This window comes from Erinaceus europaeus, chromosome 2 (assembly GCF_950295315.1).
Source record: "Erinaceus europaeus chromosome 2, mEriEur2.1, whole genome shotgun sequence".
NCBI lineage: Eukaryota > Metazoa > Chordata > Mammalia > Eulipotyphla > Erinaceidae > Erinaceus > Erinaceus europaeus.
In genome coordinates this window covers 36,178,941-36,191,119 of record NC_080163.1, presented here as the reverse complement: position 1 = coordinate 36,191,119, position 12,179 = coordinate 36,178,941, and the positions used below count along the sequence as shown (strand labels likewise).

The following is a 12,179-nucleotide window of genomic DNA, read 5'->3' as shown; positions in this document are numbered from 1 at the left end:
TTGTCCCAATTCATCATATATACATGTTCAATATATCAATTCATCATATGTTATATTGTCCCTAAAATGGTCAGCCTGAGATAAGTCACCAGTGCTCTACACCAATGACTTAATGTCTACTATCTGATAGCTCCACTAACAAACTTTTTATTTATTTATAAAGTGGAAACACTGACAAAACCATAGGATAAGAGGGGTACAATTACTGCCACCAGAGCTCCATATCCCATCCCCTCCCGTGCCTGGATCTTTAACCAACCCAGTAAGGATCTTAAAGGGAATTCTTCACAGAGCTGAAGCTATCCCGTTGCAAAACCCATCACTGGCCCTAGCATTGCCCTGGGGCACCTTCTTCTCTGGGTGTCGTTTCCAGGTAACCCCAACACTTCTGTAAAATGACTATGGTCTGCCTGATCACAAGCAGGCTTACTTTTCCCAGGTGCCTATTCCTGTCATAAATGGGAGTGACCTTACCATAGATAAGTCTCAGTAACTGGCAATGGTGCTCAAAGGTAAACTCCTCCAAGCAGTTTAGCCCCAGACTTGTTAAGTGGCTGAACTCCAAAGAATAATGCTCTAACCTCCTTCCCACCTAGGCCCCTACACTGTATAGTTCAGGTCTCTTCTGATGGCACCATTTCAGCATTATCAGTCACCTACATACAAGTTAGCATATATACATGTGGACACACACACATGCATGCACACACACTCAACTGGTAGCAGCACATTCAGTTCTGGTACTAACCCTTATGGGGTCCTAATCCACTTTTTGCTAATATCAAAACTCTCCAAATAAGGTGCAAAGACTGAGCTAAGGACTCCTGCATCCAGAAAACTGAGTAGACTTAATGGAAGGAAAATGAGTACAGGGAAAGAGCAGTTTCTTGCCACCCCGTGTACTATGCCTCAGTTGCTACTCAGACTGGAGGTCTCTAACTAGAATCTAACTAAGAGGGCTTACTTACACCTAGAGAAGTCTTCCTAAACACAGGCATGCAGGCAGTCTAACACACATACACACTTCATTATGAAATTAAGGAAACCATCCCTCTTTGAGTGTAAGACAACTTTCTTTTATTAATGTTTCCTAAATTGGTTTCGTGTTTACTGAACTTTTTCTTAGTGGAAGAATGTAACCTGGAACTCTTAACAAACCAATAGGGATAGCACAGCCTGGGTAGATGCTTGTCTGCACATAAGTCATCAAGTCATACACTCTCTGGCCTGGCAACTAATTGGTCTTAAAGCCTGTCTAAACAGAGAACAAATAGTCCATAACCTCTTGTTTCTAATTTAAACTTTAAATTCCAAATTCACCCCATCCCAACACCCACACCCTCCCCACACACACACACATAAAAAAAAATGGCCAGTAAGGACTGAATCAGTTGCATAAGGGGCTTAATCCTGCAGTCTGCACACCTAGGCTATAGGCATCAAGGCAGGTCAGCTGGAACTCCTGCCCCCTGACACAGAGAAAATGGATGGAGGGTGCTCTGAGAACAAAGGCAAGTCCCTGGTGCCACAAGGACCTCATGGAAGCATACGCACCAACATAAATAAATATAATTCCAAGTTCTTCCTCTCTAAGCCGTGTGTTTCTGTAACTTTAGAGATAAAATTAATATGCTAACAACTTTTTTAGTGCAGAGGTGGACCATAACTTATTCTAGATATGCAAGATATAATCTTATTTCTAACAACACAGGTCAAAATTAACAGAGATGTACTCTGTCACAAAGAACAATTGTTACAAAGAACCAAATTTTAACAAAGCTTTAACAGTTTCTAAGGCAGGTACCAGCTCCAGCTTTGAATACAAGCTTTTCCTTGGGGGTTTCCAAAATAGCTCACTAACAACACACTGCCCGCCCCACAGAACAGTTAAAGGGAATGAATTGGTGCTAACAGTGGATGCAGGAGGGGGGTAAGTGAAGTGTTGCTAATGTCAGGCTCTTTAACACTAAATTCAAACTCATTCAGTAAAATGCAGTTATCTTTTGAGTATGATCTGTCAGTTGTTTAACACATACAAATTGGCAGATTCATGACAGATATTAACACTTAACAAATGTGACTGTGAATGACTTCTACTTCTTGTCCGAGGACTTTAAGCTAAGTCTCAAAATTATACAGAATATCTCTCACCTGAGAAGCAGGCCAAGATATAGGTCTTTGCACCATAATTAACAAGAACCAATTCCTTGGTTAAATATCTGTACCCAAGACTACATCTATCCAATTCCACCTTTTCAAATAGTCGGTTATTTAGACTGTTGAAAGTTGGTTTGTGAGCATACTTCCTCAGGAACAACCTCCAGGTCTAAAACCCAGGTAACTTGCTTCAGGTAAAGCGGTGTAATTTCCCAAGAGCAGCTCAAAGTAGTTGTAATGGGAGCTCCTTTAGTTTGAGAAGACGGGGTAGGAACAGAAGTGGAGTGGGAGTGCAATGTGAAGAAGCTCAGAACATTCCTCTGGTGTTCTGCTATGTTAATCCATGCTATGCCATGCTCTAGCCCTCAGATTTAGAGACCCCACACCCATCCCCAAACCAGGCAGGGGGTTTCTGTGGCAATCTCCACAACAGATTTTTTTTTTTTTTTTTTTGAAGCACAATTTAGAGTACTTGTCATATAGGTCATAACAAAAAAAAAATCTGTTTGATAGCTAGTTAAAGCTTCTGCTATAGCTCAACTTTCCAAAATCAAACTTATTCTTGTAAAAGCATGATTAAACATAAAAGGAGTGAAGCATAAGCTCATAAGACTAACTGGGCTTCTAAATAGTACCATTATGAAAAAGATACAATGCACTTAAATTTCTGTATCTAACTATTTAGAAGTCAAAATGCTCCATACATTACTTATATCCCCTGCCCCAAAGCCCCCTAAAAACTGACTAAGAAATCTCCAGTATTTGATTGCTCTAGTTGATATTCAGAACAAAGTTGACAACTTAAAGCTTTATAATAGTCTGTTTTAATATAAACGATTGGTGGAATCAATCAATGTCCATTTCAGGAAGCTTCTTGTCTGAATCCGAAGGCACAGCCGTTTCTGCACCCTGATCAGCAGCCTGAGGGCCTGGGTTGTCTCCTTGTCCATCCACTGGTCCATTTTGCTCTGTATTTTTTTGCTCTTCTTTTGGTGGTTCCACTTTAGGTTTGGGCTTTGAAATTATAGGGCTACAAATACTTGTCAGTTCCTAGGATAGTAGGAGAGAAAACATTGGTTCTTATAGAAACAGAAGTATCATATATATATATATATATATATATATATATATATATATATATATATATATATGAGTGAATGAAAGGGAAGGAGAGAGAAACACAGCATCACTATGGCATGAGCAGAATGTCCAACACTACCCACTGCACTACCTCCTACAGCACTAAAAAGAGCAAATTTTAAAAGGCAATCTAATAAAACCAATCTCCCACTCAACTCCCAAGTCAGCCATATAGAAACTAAGATGCAATAATGATTTTCCTCAGTGGTTTTTTTGTGTTTTGTTTTAATTGCCACCAGGGTTATCACTGGGATTTAGTGCTTGCATGATGAATCCACTGCTCTTGGCAGCCATTTTTGCTTGTATATATATATATATATTTATTCCCTTTTGTTGCCCTTGTTTTTTTATTGTTGTAGTTATTATTGTTATTGTCGTTGTTGGATAGAACAGAGAGAAATGGAGAGAGGAGGTGAAGACAGAGAGGAGGAGAGAAAGATAGACACCTGCAGACCTGCTTCACCGCCTGTGAAGCGACTCCCCTGCAGGTGGGGAGCCGGGGTTCGAACCGGAATCCTTGTTGGTCCTTGTGCTTTGCGCCACCTGCGCTTAACCCGCTGCGCTACAGCCCGACTCCCCCATTTTTGCTTTCTTTTAATTAGATAGGACAGAAATAAATTGAGAGAGACAACTGCAGACCTGCTTCACCGCTTATCAAGGTGGAGAGCGGGGTTCAAACCCATGTCCTTGCACATAGTTAAGTGTGCAATGAACCCGGTGCACCACCACACGACCCCCCTCTTGTTAATTTAAAGATCTTAGTATAGTGCTGGGAATGCAGCTCAATGGTGGAGTGCATTTTTCACTGTAAAAAAGGACCCTAGATCTAATCCCCAATACCACTCTCCAAAAAAAGGTAGGTGGGAAGGAATAATAAGTGAGGAGCCAGGTGGTGGTACATCTGGTAGAATGCATCATGCACAAGGACCTGGGTTCAAGCCCCCAGTGCCCAATCAGCAAAAGGGGAAGCTTCACTAGCAATGAAGCAGTTCTACAGGTGTCTCTCTCCCCTCCATCCCCACCTACCCTTTCTCAATTTTGCTATCTCCATTTAAAAAAAATAAAAGCCACTAGTGAGTGGTGGATTTGTAGTGCAGACACTGAGCCCTAGCAATAACTATGGTGGCAATAAATAATAACAGCAACAAAGCTATAAGACTATTAAGTATTTAAAGTCATAAATTACCTTAATTTTAGCTTCAATATCTTTTGCCTTGACAACTGGATCCACTGTCAGACTCTGCTTGTTCTGCAGATTCAGCTTGTTATTCATCCATTCCATGGCCTCATTTGTGCTTTTTTCTACCTTCACCATGTCAGAAGCATCCAAATGCTCATACTGGTCCTCCTGCAATCAACAGTCAACCACACAACTGTCAAATAGTCAACTATGAACTATGATCTTCCCAAAAATGAAGGGGGCTGGAAGACAGCTCACCCACTAGAGGACACTCTATACCACCCACACACAAGATCCTGGGCTCCATCCAGTCCTCCACGTGCAAGCAGCACAGACACCACTGGAGGAGAGCCATGACTGGGCAAACAGTGTTACAATCGCTCGTCTCTCTTTCTATCTCTACCCATACCAGATGAAAAATATGGGTAGGGGTAGTGAGGAAAATATGGGACATACATGTGGTATAGCCAATGCAGAGACTGAGGTCGACTCACAGCATAATATTAAAGAAAAACAGCAGATTTGGTTTCACAATTTAAACAGGCATTCGGAGTTCCTTAAAATTTCAAGCAACCAAAAATAACCACAACTTTTAACACTGAGGAAGGACATAGATCTGAAGCCATCTGAAGCTTTCAATCTGTATTGAAAGGCTTTCAACAGTATCTTATGTTCTGTTTTCATGATGCCAGAGAATTAGCTGAGTGCCTTGCAAATGAGTACAATAACTTGGAGTTTTTCTTTGTTTGTTTTTTTTTGTTTTGCCTTTATGGTTATCACTGGGGGCTCGCTGCCTACACCATGAATCCACTGGTCCTGGTAGCCATCTATTTTTCCACTGTTGTTGTATAGGATAGAGAGAAATTGAGAGAGGAGGAGAAGATAGTGAGGGGGAAGAAAGATAACACACCTGCAGACCTGCTTCACTGCTTGTGAAGCAACCCATCTACAGATGGGGAGCAGGTGGCTCAAACTGGCATCCTTGCATCGGCCTTTGTGCTTAGAAACTAATCATGTGCACTTAACCCAGTGCACTACCACCTGGCTCCCCTACAATAACTTTTTAATTGTCTCTCCTTAAAGTGGAAACAACGGAGACAGACCAAAGCACTGCTCCACCATCCATGAGTTTTCTGTGGTGACATACACGGTGCTGTGGGTTAAACAAGGGTCTCCACACAAGCTCTACCTGCTGAGTTATCTCCTATATCCAAATAATACAGGTTTTACATAAAACCATATAAAGTTAATTTTATAGTGCAAAAACAATGTACACATTGTTGGTTGTAAGACCATATATTGAGGCATGTGGCTTTAGTAATTAAAACTATAATGAATATAAGGGAAGCCTCATGGGAGCAACAAAAAAAATACTTCTTACAATGAAAATACATTTTAAAAAAAACCTGGGGTGGGAGTCAGGCGGTAGCACAGCGGGTTAAGTGCACGTGGGGCCAAGTGCAAGGACCGGTGTAAGGATCCCGGTTCGAGCCCCCAGCTCCCCACCCGCAGGGGAGTCGCTTCACAGGCGGTGAAGCATGTCTGCAGGTGTCTGTCTTTCTCCATCTTCCTCTCCTCTCTCCATTTCTCTGTCCTATCCAAAAATGACATCAATAACAACAATAATAACTACAACAATAAAACAACAAGGTCAGCAAAAGGGAATAAATATAAAAATATTTAAAAAACACTTAAGTAGTTAAGAGCTCTGATAGTAGCCTTTCTTAGATCTTAAGAAGAGTGGCATGGTGAGTCAGGCAGTGGTGCACTGGGTTAAGCACTCACAGTATAAATATATAGCACAAGGATCCTGGTTAGAGCCCCAAGCCGGCCAGCTGCCCACCTGCAGGGTGACTGGGGGGAAAGTAGGCTTCATAATTGGTGAAGCAGGTCTGCAGGTATCCATCTCTCTCTCTCTCCCTATCTTCCCCATTTCTCTCAATTTTTCTGTCCTACTCAAAAAAACCGGAAAAATGGCCACAGGATCAGCCGATATGTACTGCAGGCACCTAGCCACAGTGATAACCACGGAGGCAAAAAAGGGTTTTTTTTTTTTAATTTTCAAGTATTTGTTTATACATACATACACAGAGTTTACTAGCAGAAAATGTGTGAATTTAATATTTACAAAGCATATATATATATATATATATATATATATATATATATATATAACATAGTGGGGGGAAAAATTAAGTGGTTTAGGGGGCCAGGCGGTAGGTAGCAAAGGGGGTTAAGCACACATGGTACAAAACACGAGGACCAGGATAAGGATCCCAGTTCAAGCCCCCAGCTCCCCACCTGCAGGGAGGTTGCTTCATCAAGTAGTGAAGCAGGTCTGCAGCTATCCTTCTCTACCCCTCTCTGTCTTCCCCTCCTCTCTTGATTTCTCTGTCCTATCCAGCAGCAGCAGCAGTAATGACAACAAAATGAGAAAAATGGCCTCCAGGAGCAGTGGATTTGTAATGCAGGCACTGAACCCCAGCAATAACCCTGGAGGCAAAAAAAAAAAAAAGTTGGGTGGTTTACTGTCTTAACAATTATATAATAAAAGTTATATGCCTGGATTGTTCTCAGAAAGAGAAAGACAGAACAGGTTAAGATACAGCAAGAAAAGGAAATTTAAGAGTACTGTTGAATTCTAGATGTCATGTATTAAAGAGAAGCTTTAGCTAAAGTCAGGGTTCTAGAGAAGGGTGTGGAAGGAGGATGCCTTCTTGTTACCTTGTTTTTGAAAGCGCTGATTATTTTCATATACTGTTGGATTTGTTTCCCTAGTTCTTCAAATAACTTTGGTCTTTCTTCAGATTCCTGGAATCGCATCTTAATAGGCTGGCCTAGATTCTTAACAGAAAAACACAAATATTTGTAGAGCAGCTTAAATTAACAGCAGTATTGTTTTTACTATTTTATCAAGATTATGGATTCATGAACATTTAATCCCTGTATATCATAGTTAAATATTTTCCCCAGACCAAGTATATCCTAAAGCTACATATGAGGACTGACTTTAATATATTCTATGTGGAGTGTGAATCTTATTTGGATTCTGAGTCAAAATAAAATATACTAATGGAGACCACAGGTGACTCAATGTGTGAAGACCATCAAGCAGGAAGCCTGGGGTTCATTCAATCCCTGGCACTACATGGGAGCCATGGATGGTATAATGGTGCTTTGGTGTTTCTCACTCTCAACAAATAAAAAAAAACAGTGAAAACTGAAGGCCCAAAGAAGCACACCAGGAAGGCACACTTCTTGCCATGCTGAGGACCAAGGTTAAGCCCCGGCATCGCATGAAACGTGCTATGTCTCGGCGGCTAGCTGGTTGGCGCACCTGGTTGAGCACACTTTACAATGCCTAAGGACCCAGGTTCGAGCCTCTGGTCCCCACCTGCAGGGGGAAAGCTTTGCAAGTGGTGAAGCAGGGCTGCAGGTGTCTCTCTTTCTCTCACCCTATCTCCCCCTATCCTCTCAATTTCTGACAGTCTCTATCCTTTAATAAATAAAGACAATTAAAAAAAATTTTTTTTAAAAAAAAAGGTGCTCCAACAATGAATTGCGTCAACAAGGGCAATTATAATAGCCACAACGAAGCTACAACAAGGGCAACAAAAGGGGGAAAAAAATGGCCTCCAGAAGCGGTGGATTCATGGTACAGGCACCGAGTCCAGCAATAACCCTGGAAGAGGGGGAAAAAAAAAAAAAAGTGCTACATCTCCCTCTCTCTGTCTATATTGGGGATGATGAAATCATACATGGATGAAGCCCTGGCTCCTAAAAAAAAAAAAAAAAAAAAAAAAAAAAAAATTGGGAGGCAGCTCAACAGCACACATGCATAATATTTGAGGTTCATTTGCCAAGCACTAAACATCTGATGATGGTGATACACTAAACAAAAGGAACTTTGAAGACTGATTTAAGTATATAAAGATATTAAAACTGCTATTAACAATTTTCTTTAGGTGTGAAACGTGACAGGTTATATTTCCTTTTAAATACAATTTGAGAGCCAAGAAGATAGCACAACAGAGTCCTGCTTTGCATCGAGTCCAAGGCTCTATTATCTGACTTACATGTGGTGAAACAGTACTCTAGTCTGTTTCTAAAAATATTTTTCTAATAGATACTGAAGTACTTGTGAATTCAGGAATCTGAGTCACATAATGGGAGTGGGATAGGGAGGAGTGAGGGACAGGGACAACACAGCATCATAATGGGGCTCCAAGGTGCCAAGTTCAGTCTCTGTCATCACATTAAAACAGAGTTCAGCAATGCTCTCTAGTAAGGGGAAAAAATTAAGTCATCTAGGTATAGATGAGAGGAGAAAATAAAACTGGTATTAAGAGGACAATGTTAGACCACAAACTATCAAATACTCAGAGGAAAATACTGGCAGAATTCTTTCATTTAAATTTTAAAGGCATCTTCAATGATATAAATCCAGTTAGAAAGAAGACTAAGTCAAAAATAAACTAATGGGACTACATCAAATTAAAAGGCTTCTGCACAACAAAAACCATAAACCAAACAAAGACCTCCCACAGAATGGGGGGAGATCTTTACATGCCATACATCAGACTAGAGGTTAATAACCAAAATATATAAAGAGCTCACCAAACTCACCAACAAGAAAACAAATAACCCCATCCAAAAATGGGGAGCAGACATGAACAGAATATTTACCAAAGAAGAGATCCAAAAGGCCAACAAACATCAAAAAAAAAAAAAAATGTTCCAAATCATTGTCAGTGAAATGCAAGTAAGACGAGATACCACTTCACTCCTATGAGAATGTCAGATATCAGAAAACATAGCAGCAACAAATGCTGGAGAGGTTGTAGGGACAAAGGAACCCTCCTGCACTGCTTGTGGGAATGTCAACTGGTCCAACCCCTGTGGGGAACATTCTGGAGAACTCTCAGAAGGCTAGAAGTGGACCAACCTATGGCCCTGCGATTCCTCTCCTAGGGATAAATTCTAAGTAACCCAACACACCCATCCAAAAAGATTTGTGTATACCTATGTTCCTATGTTCGTAGCAGCACAATTTGTAATAGCCAAAACCTGGAAGCAACCTAGGTGTCCAACAACAGATGAGTGGCTGAGTAAGTTGTAGTCTATATACATAATGGAGTACTATCAGCTATTAAAAATGGTGAATTCACTTCTTTACCCCATCTTGGATGGAGTTTGAAGATAATCATGTTAAGTAAGATAAATCAGAGGATGAATATGAGATGGTCCCAATCATAGACAGCAGTTGAAAAACAAGATCAGAAGAGAAAACAAACACTAAGCAGAACTTAGACTGGAGTTGGTGTATTGGACCAAAGTAAGACTCTGTGTGGGGGGTTAAGGTTCAGGTCCTGAAGTATTATGTGGAAAACTGGGAAATGTTATACAAGTACAAACTATTGTATTTTACTGTCAACTGTAAACCATTAATGCTCCAATAAAGAAATTTAAAAAAAAAAAAAGACAAGCTGTGTCTTGGGTATCTCTCATGATATAAAGGAAAACAAAATCTTAATATCCATGAAGGAGTAAGACAAATAGGTAACTTGCCTGCTCAAGTCACTCAGGCTAGAGTCCCAACTCCACATAAGCAATGCTACAGTGGCACTGGAGGAAGAGCAGTGCTCCCATGTCTCACCATTTGTTTTTTTCTTTTTTAATTATTTTAAATTTTATTTATTAGAATAGAGAGAGCCAGAAATTGAGGCGGAGAGGGAGATAGAGAGGGAAAGAAAGAGATATCTGCAGCACTCCTTCACCACTTGGAAAGCTTTCCCCCTACAGGGACCAGGGGCTCAAACCTGGGTCCTTGTGCACTGTAACATGTGTGCTCAACCAGGTGCACACCGTGTCTTTATATATATGAATGAAACAGTCCAGAGCAATGAAATTGTGAGTGTGCATGTCATGGGGACAACCCTAACAGAAAGGAATGCATAGAAGGTTCTTGCTATTCTTACCAGAATAAGCAACTGCAGATAATGTCTTTTGAGTAATCCCATTCCAAAGTTTAGTCACAACAACCCAGTATGACAACAAAAAGGAATGTGAAATGTCCTTTATGTGCACTTAAATAATTTTTCAAACAAAAGGCATCATTATATGCTTTGCACTTTAAATACTGAGACTTAATGATTGAATTCTTTAATATAAAACCTGATTCTTTGATTTACTAGGAACCAAGTTATACAAGTAGCCCAGGCCCAGATACATTATTGGTGCCCACTAGGACATGGACAAATCTTGCTAGTCACTTGACCCACCAAAAAAAAAATACCTAATCTTTAATTTTGTAAACACTGTAAATACAAACTCTTTTATTTTCAGAAATACACTTTTGCCACTATGTAGTCCTGAAAGTGACAAATAATTGGCCCAAGTGACCTGGGACTAGTATAGTAATTCAATCTCTTTCAAACTTGCCTTCATTAATTAGCAGGCAAATTCCCCCTAATATAGATAATACTTTGCATGGGTTCAAGACACTTTAATGAGTCACTTACTTTTAATTCAGCCAACTTATCAACATAAACTTGCTTTGGCTGATCTTCCCCGTCCTCATACAACCAATTCTCAGTATCTTCAAGTTTTATGGTAAAACTGTTACGATCCTAAAGATGAAGAAATGTTACTAATTAGATCAAAAATTAACTGAGTCACAAGTGAAATCACAGGCATAGAGAATAATTTATCCAGAGTAGTTTTAAAACATGGGTGGAGGTGGAGGTGTGGGACATGTGGCAGGAAAGGAGAGATGAAGACAGAAAAAATAAGGTTGGGCACAACGTTTTGCTTGATAAAGGGAATGTTGATTTTAGTTTCCTGTTTTGTTGTTATTAGGAGACATCTGAGTATGTTTGAAATGTTCATAATCAAAAACTGTTCATTTAAATGAATCAGTCTTTCATTTTTAGAAAGCATACTATTGCATGCATGAGATCTTCAGGTCAATCCCCAAGAATACATGACAGCAACATAAGACAGAAACCAGCACACATGCATACTTGCTCCTTTCCCTGCTCTCAAAAAAATAAATTTTATTTAACTTTTATTTATTATTAGATAGAGACAGATATTGAGGGGGGGGGGAGAGAGATACCTGCAGCCCTGCTTCACCATTTGTGAAGCTTTCTCCCTGCAAGAGGAGACCAGGGGCTTGAACCTAGGTCCTTGAGCACCATAACGTGTGTGCCACCGGCTGGCCCCAAAATAAATAAAATTAAGTGAGCTAACAAATTTAGGAAAGAAGAGATGATTTAATAAGCAAGCAAACCAATTTAATTTTTTTTTTTTTTTTTTTTGTAAATGCATACAGTAGTCAGTAAGACAGTTCACCTCTCAGAAGGCTAGAAGTGGACCTACCCTATGACCCTGCAAATCTTCTCCTGGGGATAAACCCTAAGTAACCCAACATACCCATCCAAAAAGATTTGTGTATACCTATGTTCATAGCAACACAATTTATAATAGCCAAAACCTGGAAGCAACCCAGGTGTCCAATAACAGATGAGTGGCTGAGTAAGTTGTGGTCTATATACATACTGAAGTATTACACAGTTATTAAAAATGGTGAATTCACTTCTTTACCCCATCTTGGATGGAGTTTGAAGATATGTTAAGAAAGTAAGTCAGAAACAAAAGGATGAATATGGGATAATTTAACTCATAGACACAAGTTGCAAAA

At 40.0% G+C, this 12,179-nt stretch overlaps 1 protein-coding gene across 1 annotated transcript in view; it reads right to left on the bottom strand.

Annotated features, from left to right (window-relative positions):
- Positions 1-1,054: 1,054 nt before the first annotated feature.
- Positions 1,055-12,179, bottom strand: part of HSPA4 (heat shock protein family A (Hsp70) member 4) — a 47,333-nt gene continuing 36,208 nt past the window's right edge. The window contains exons 16-19 of the mRNA XM_007519915.2: positions 10,999-11,106; positions 7,202-7,321; positions 4,484-4,645; positions 1,055-3,207 (exon numbers count right to left, since the gene is read on the bottom strand). Coding sequence (XP_007519977.1) covers positions 3,004-3,207; positions 4,484-4,645; positions 7,202-7,321; positions 10,999-11,106 — 594 coding nt within the window. The 3' untranslated portion in view covers positions 1,055-3,003. The remainder of the gene's footprint in view (positions 3,208-4,483; positions 4,646-7,201; positions 7,322-10,998; positions 11,107-12,179) is intronic.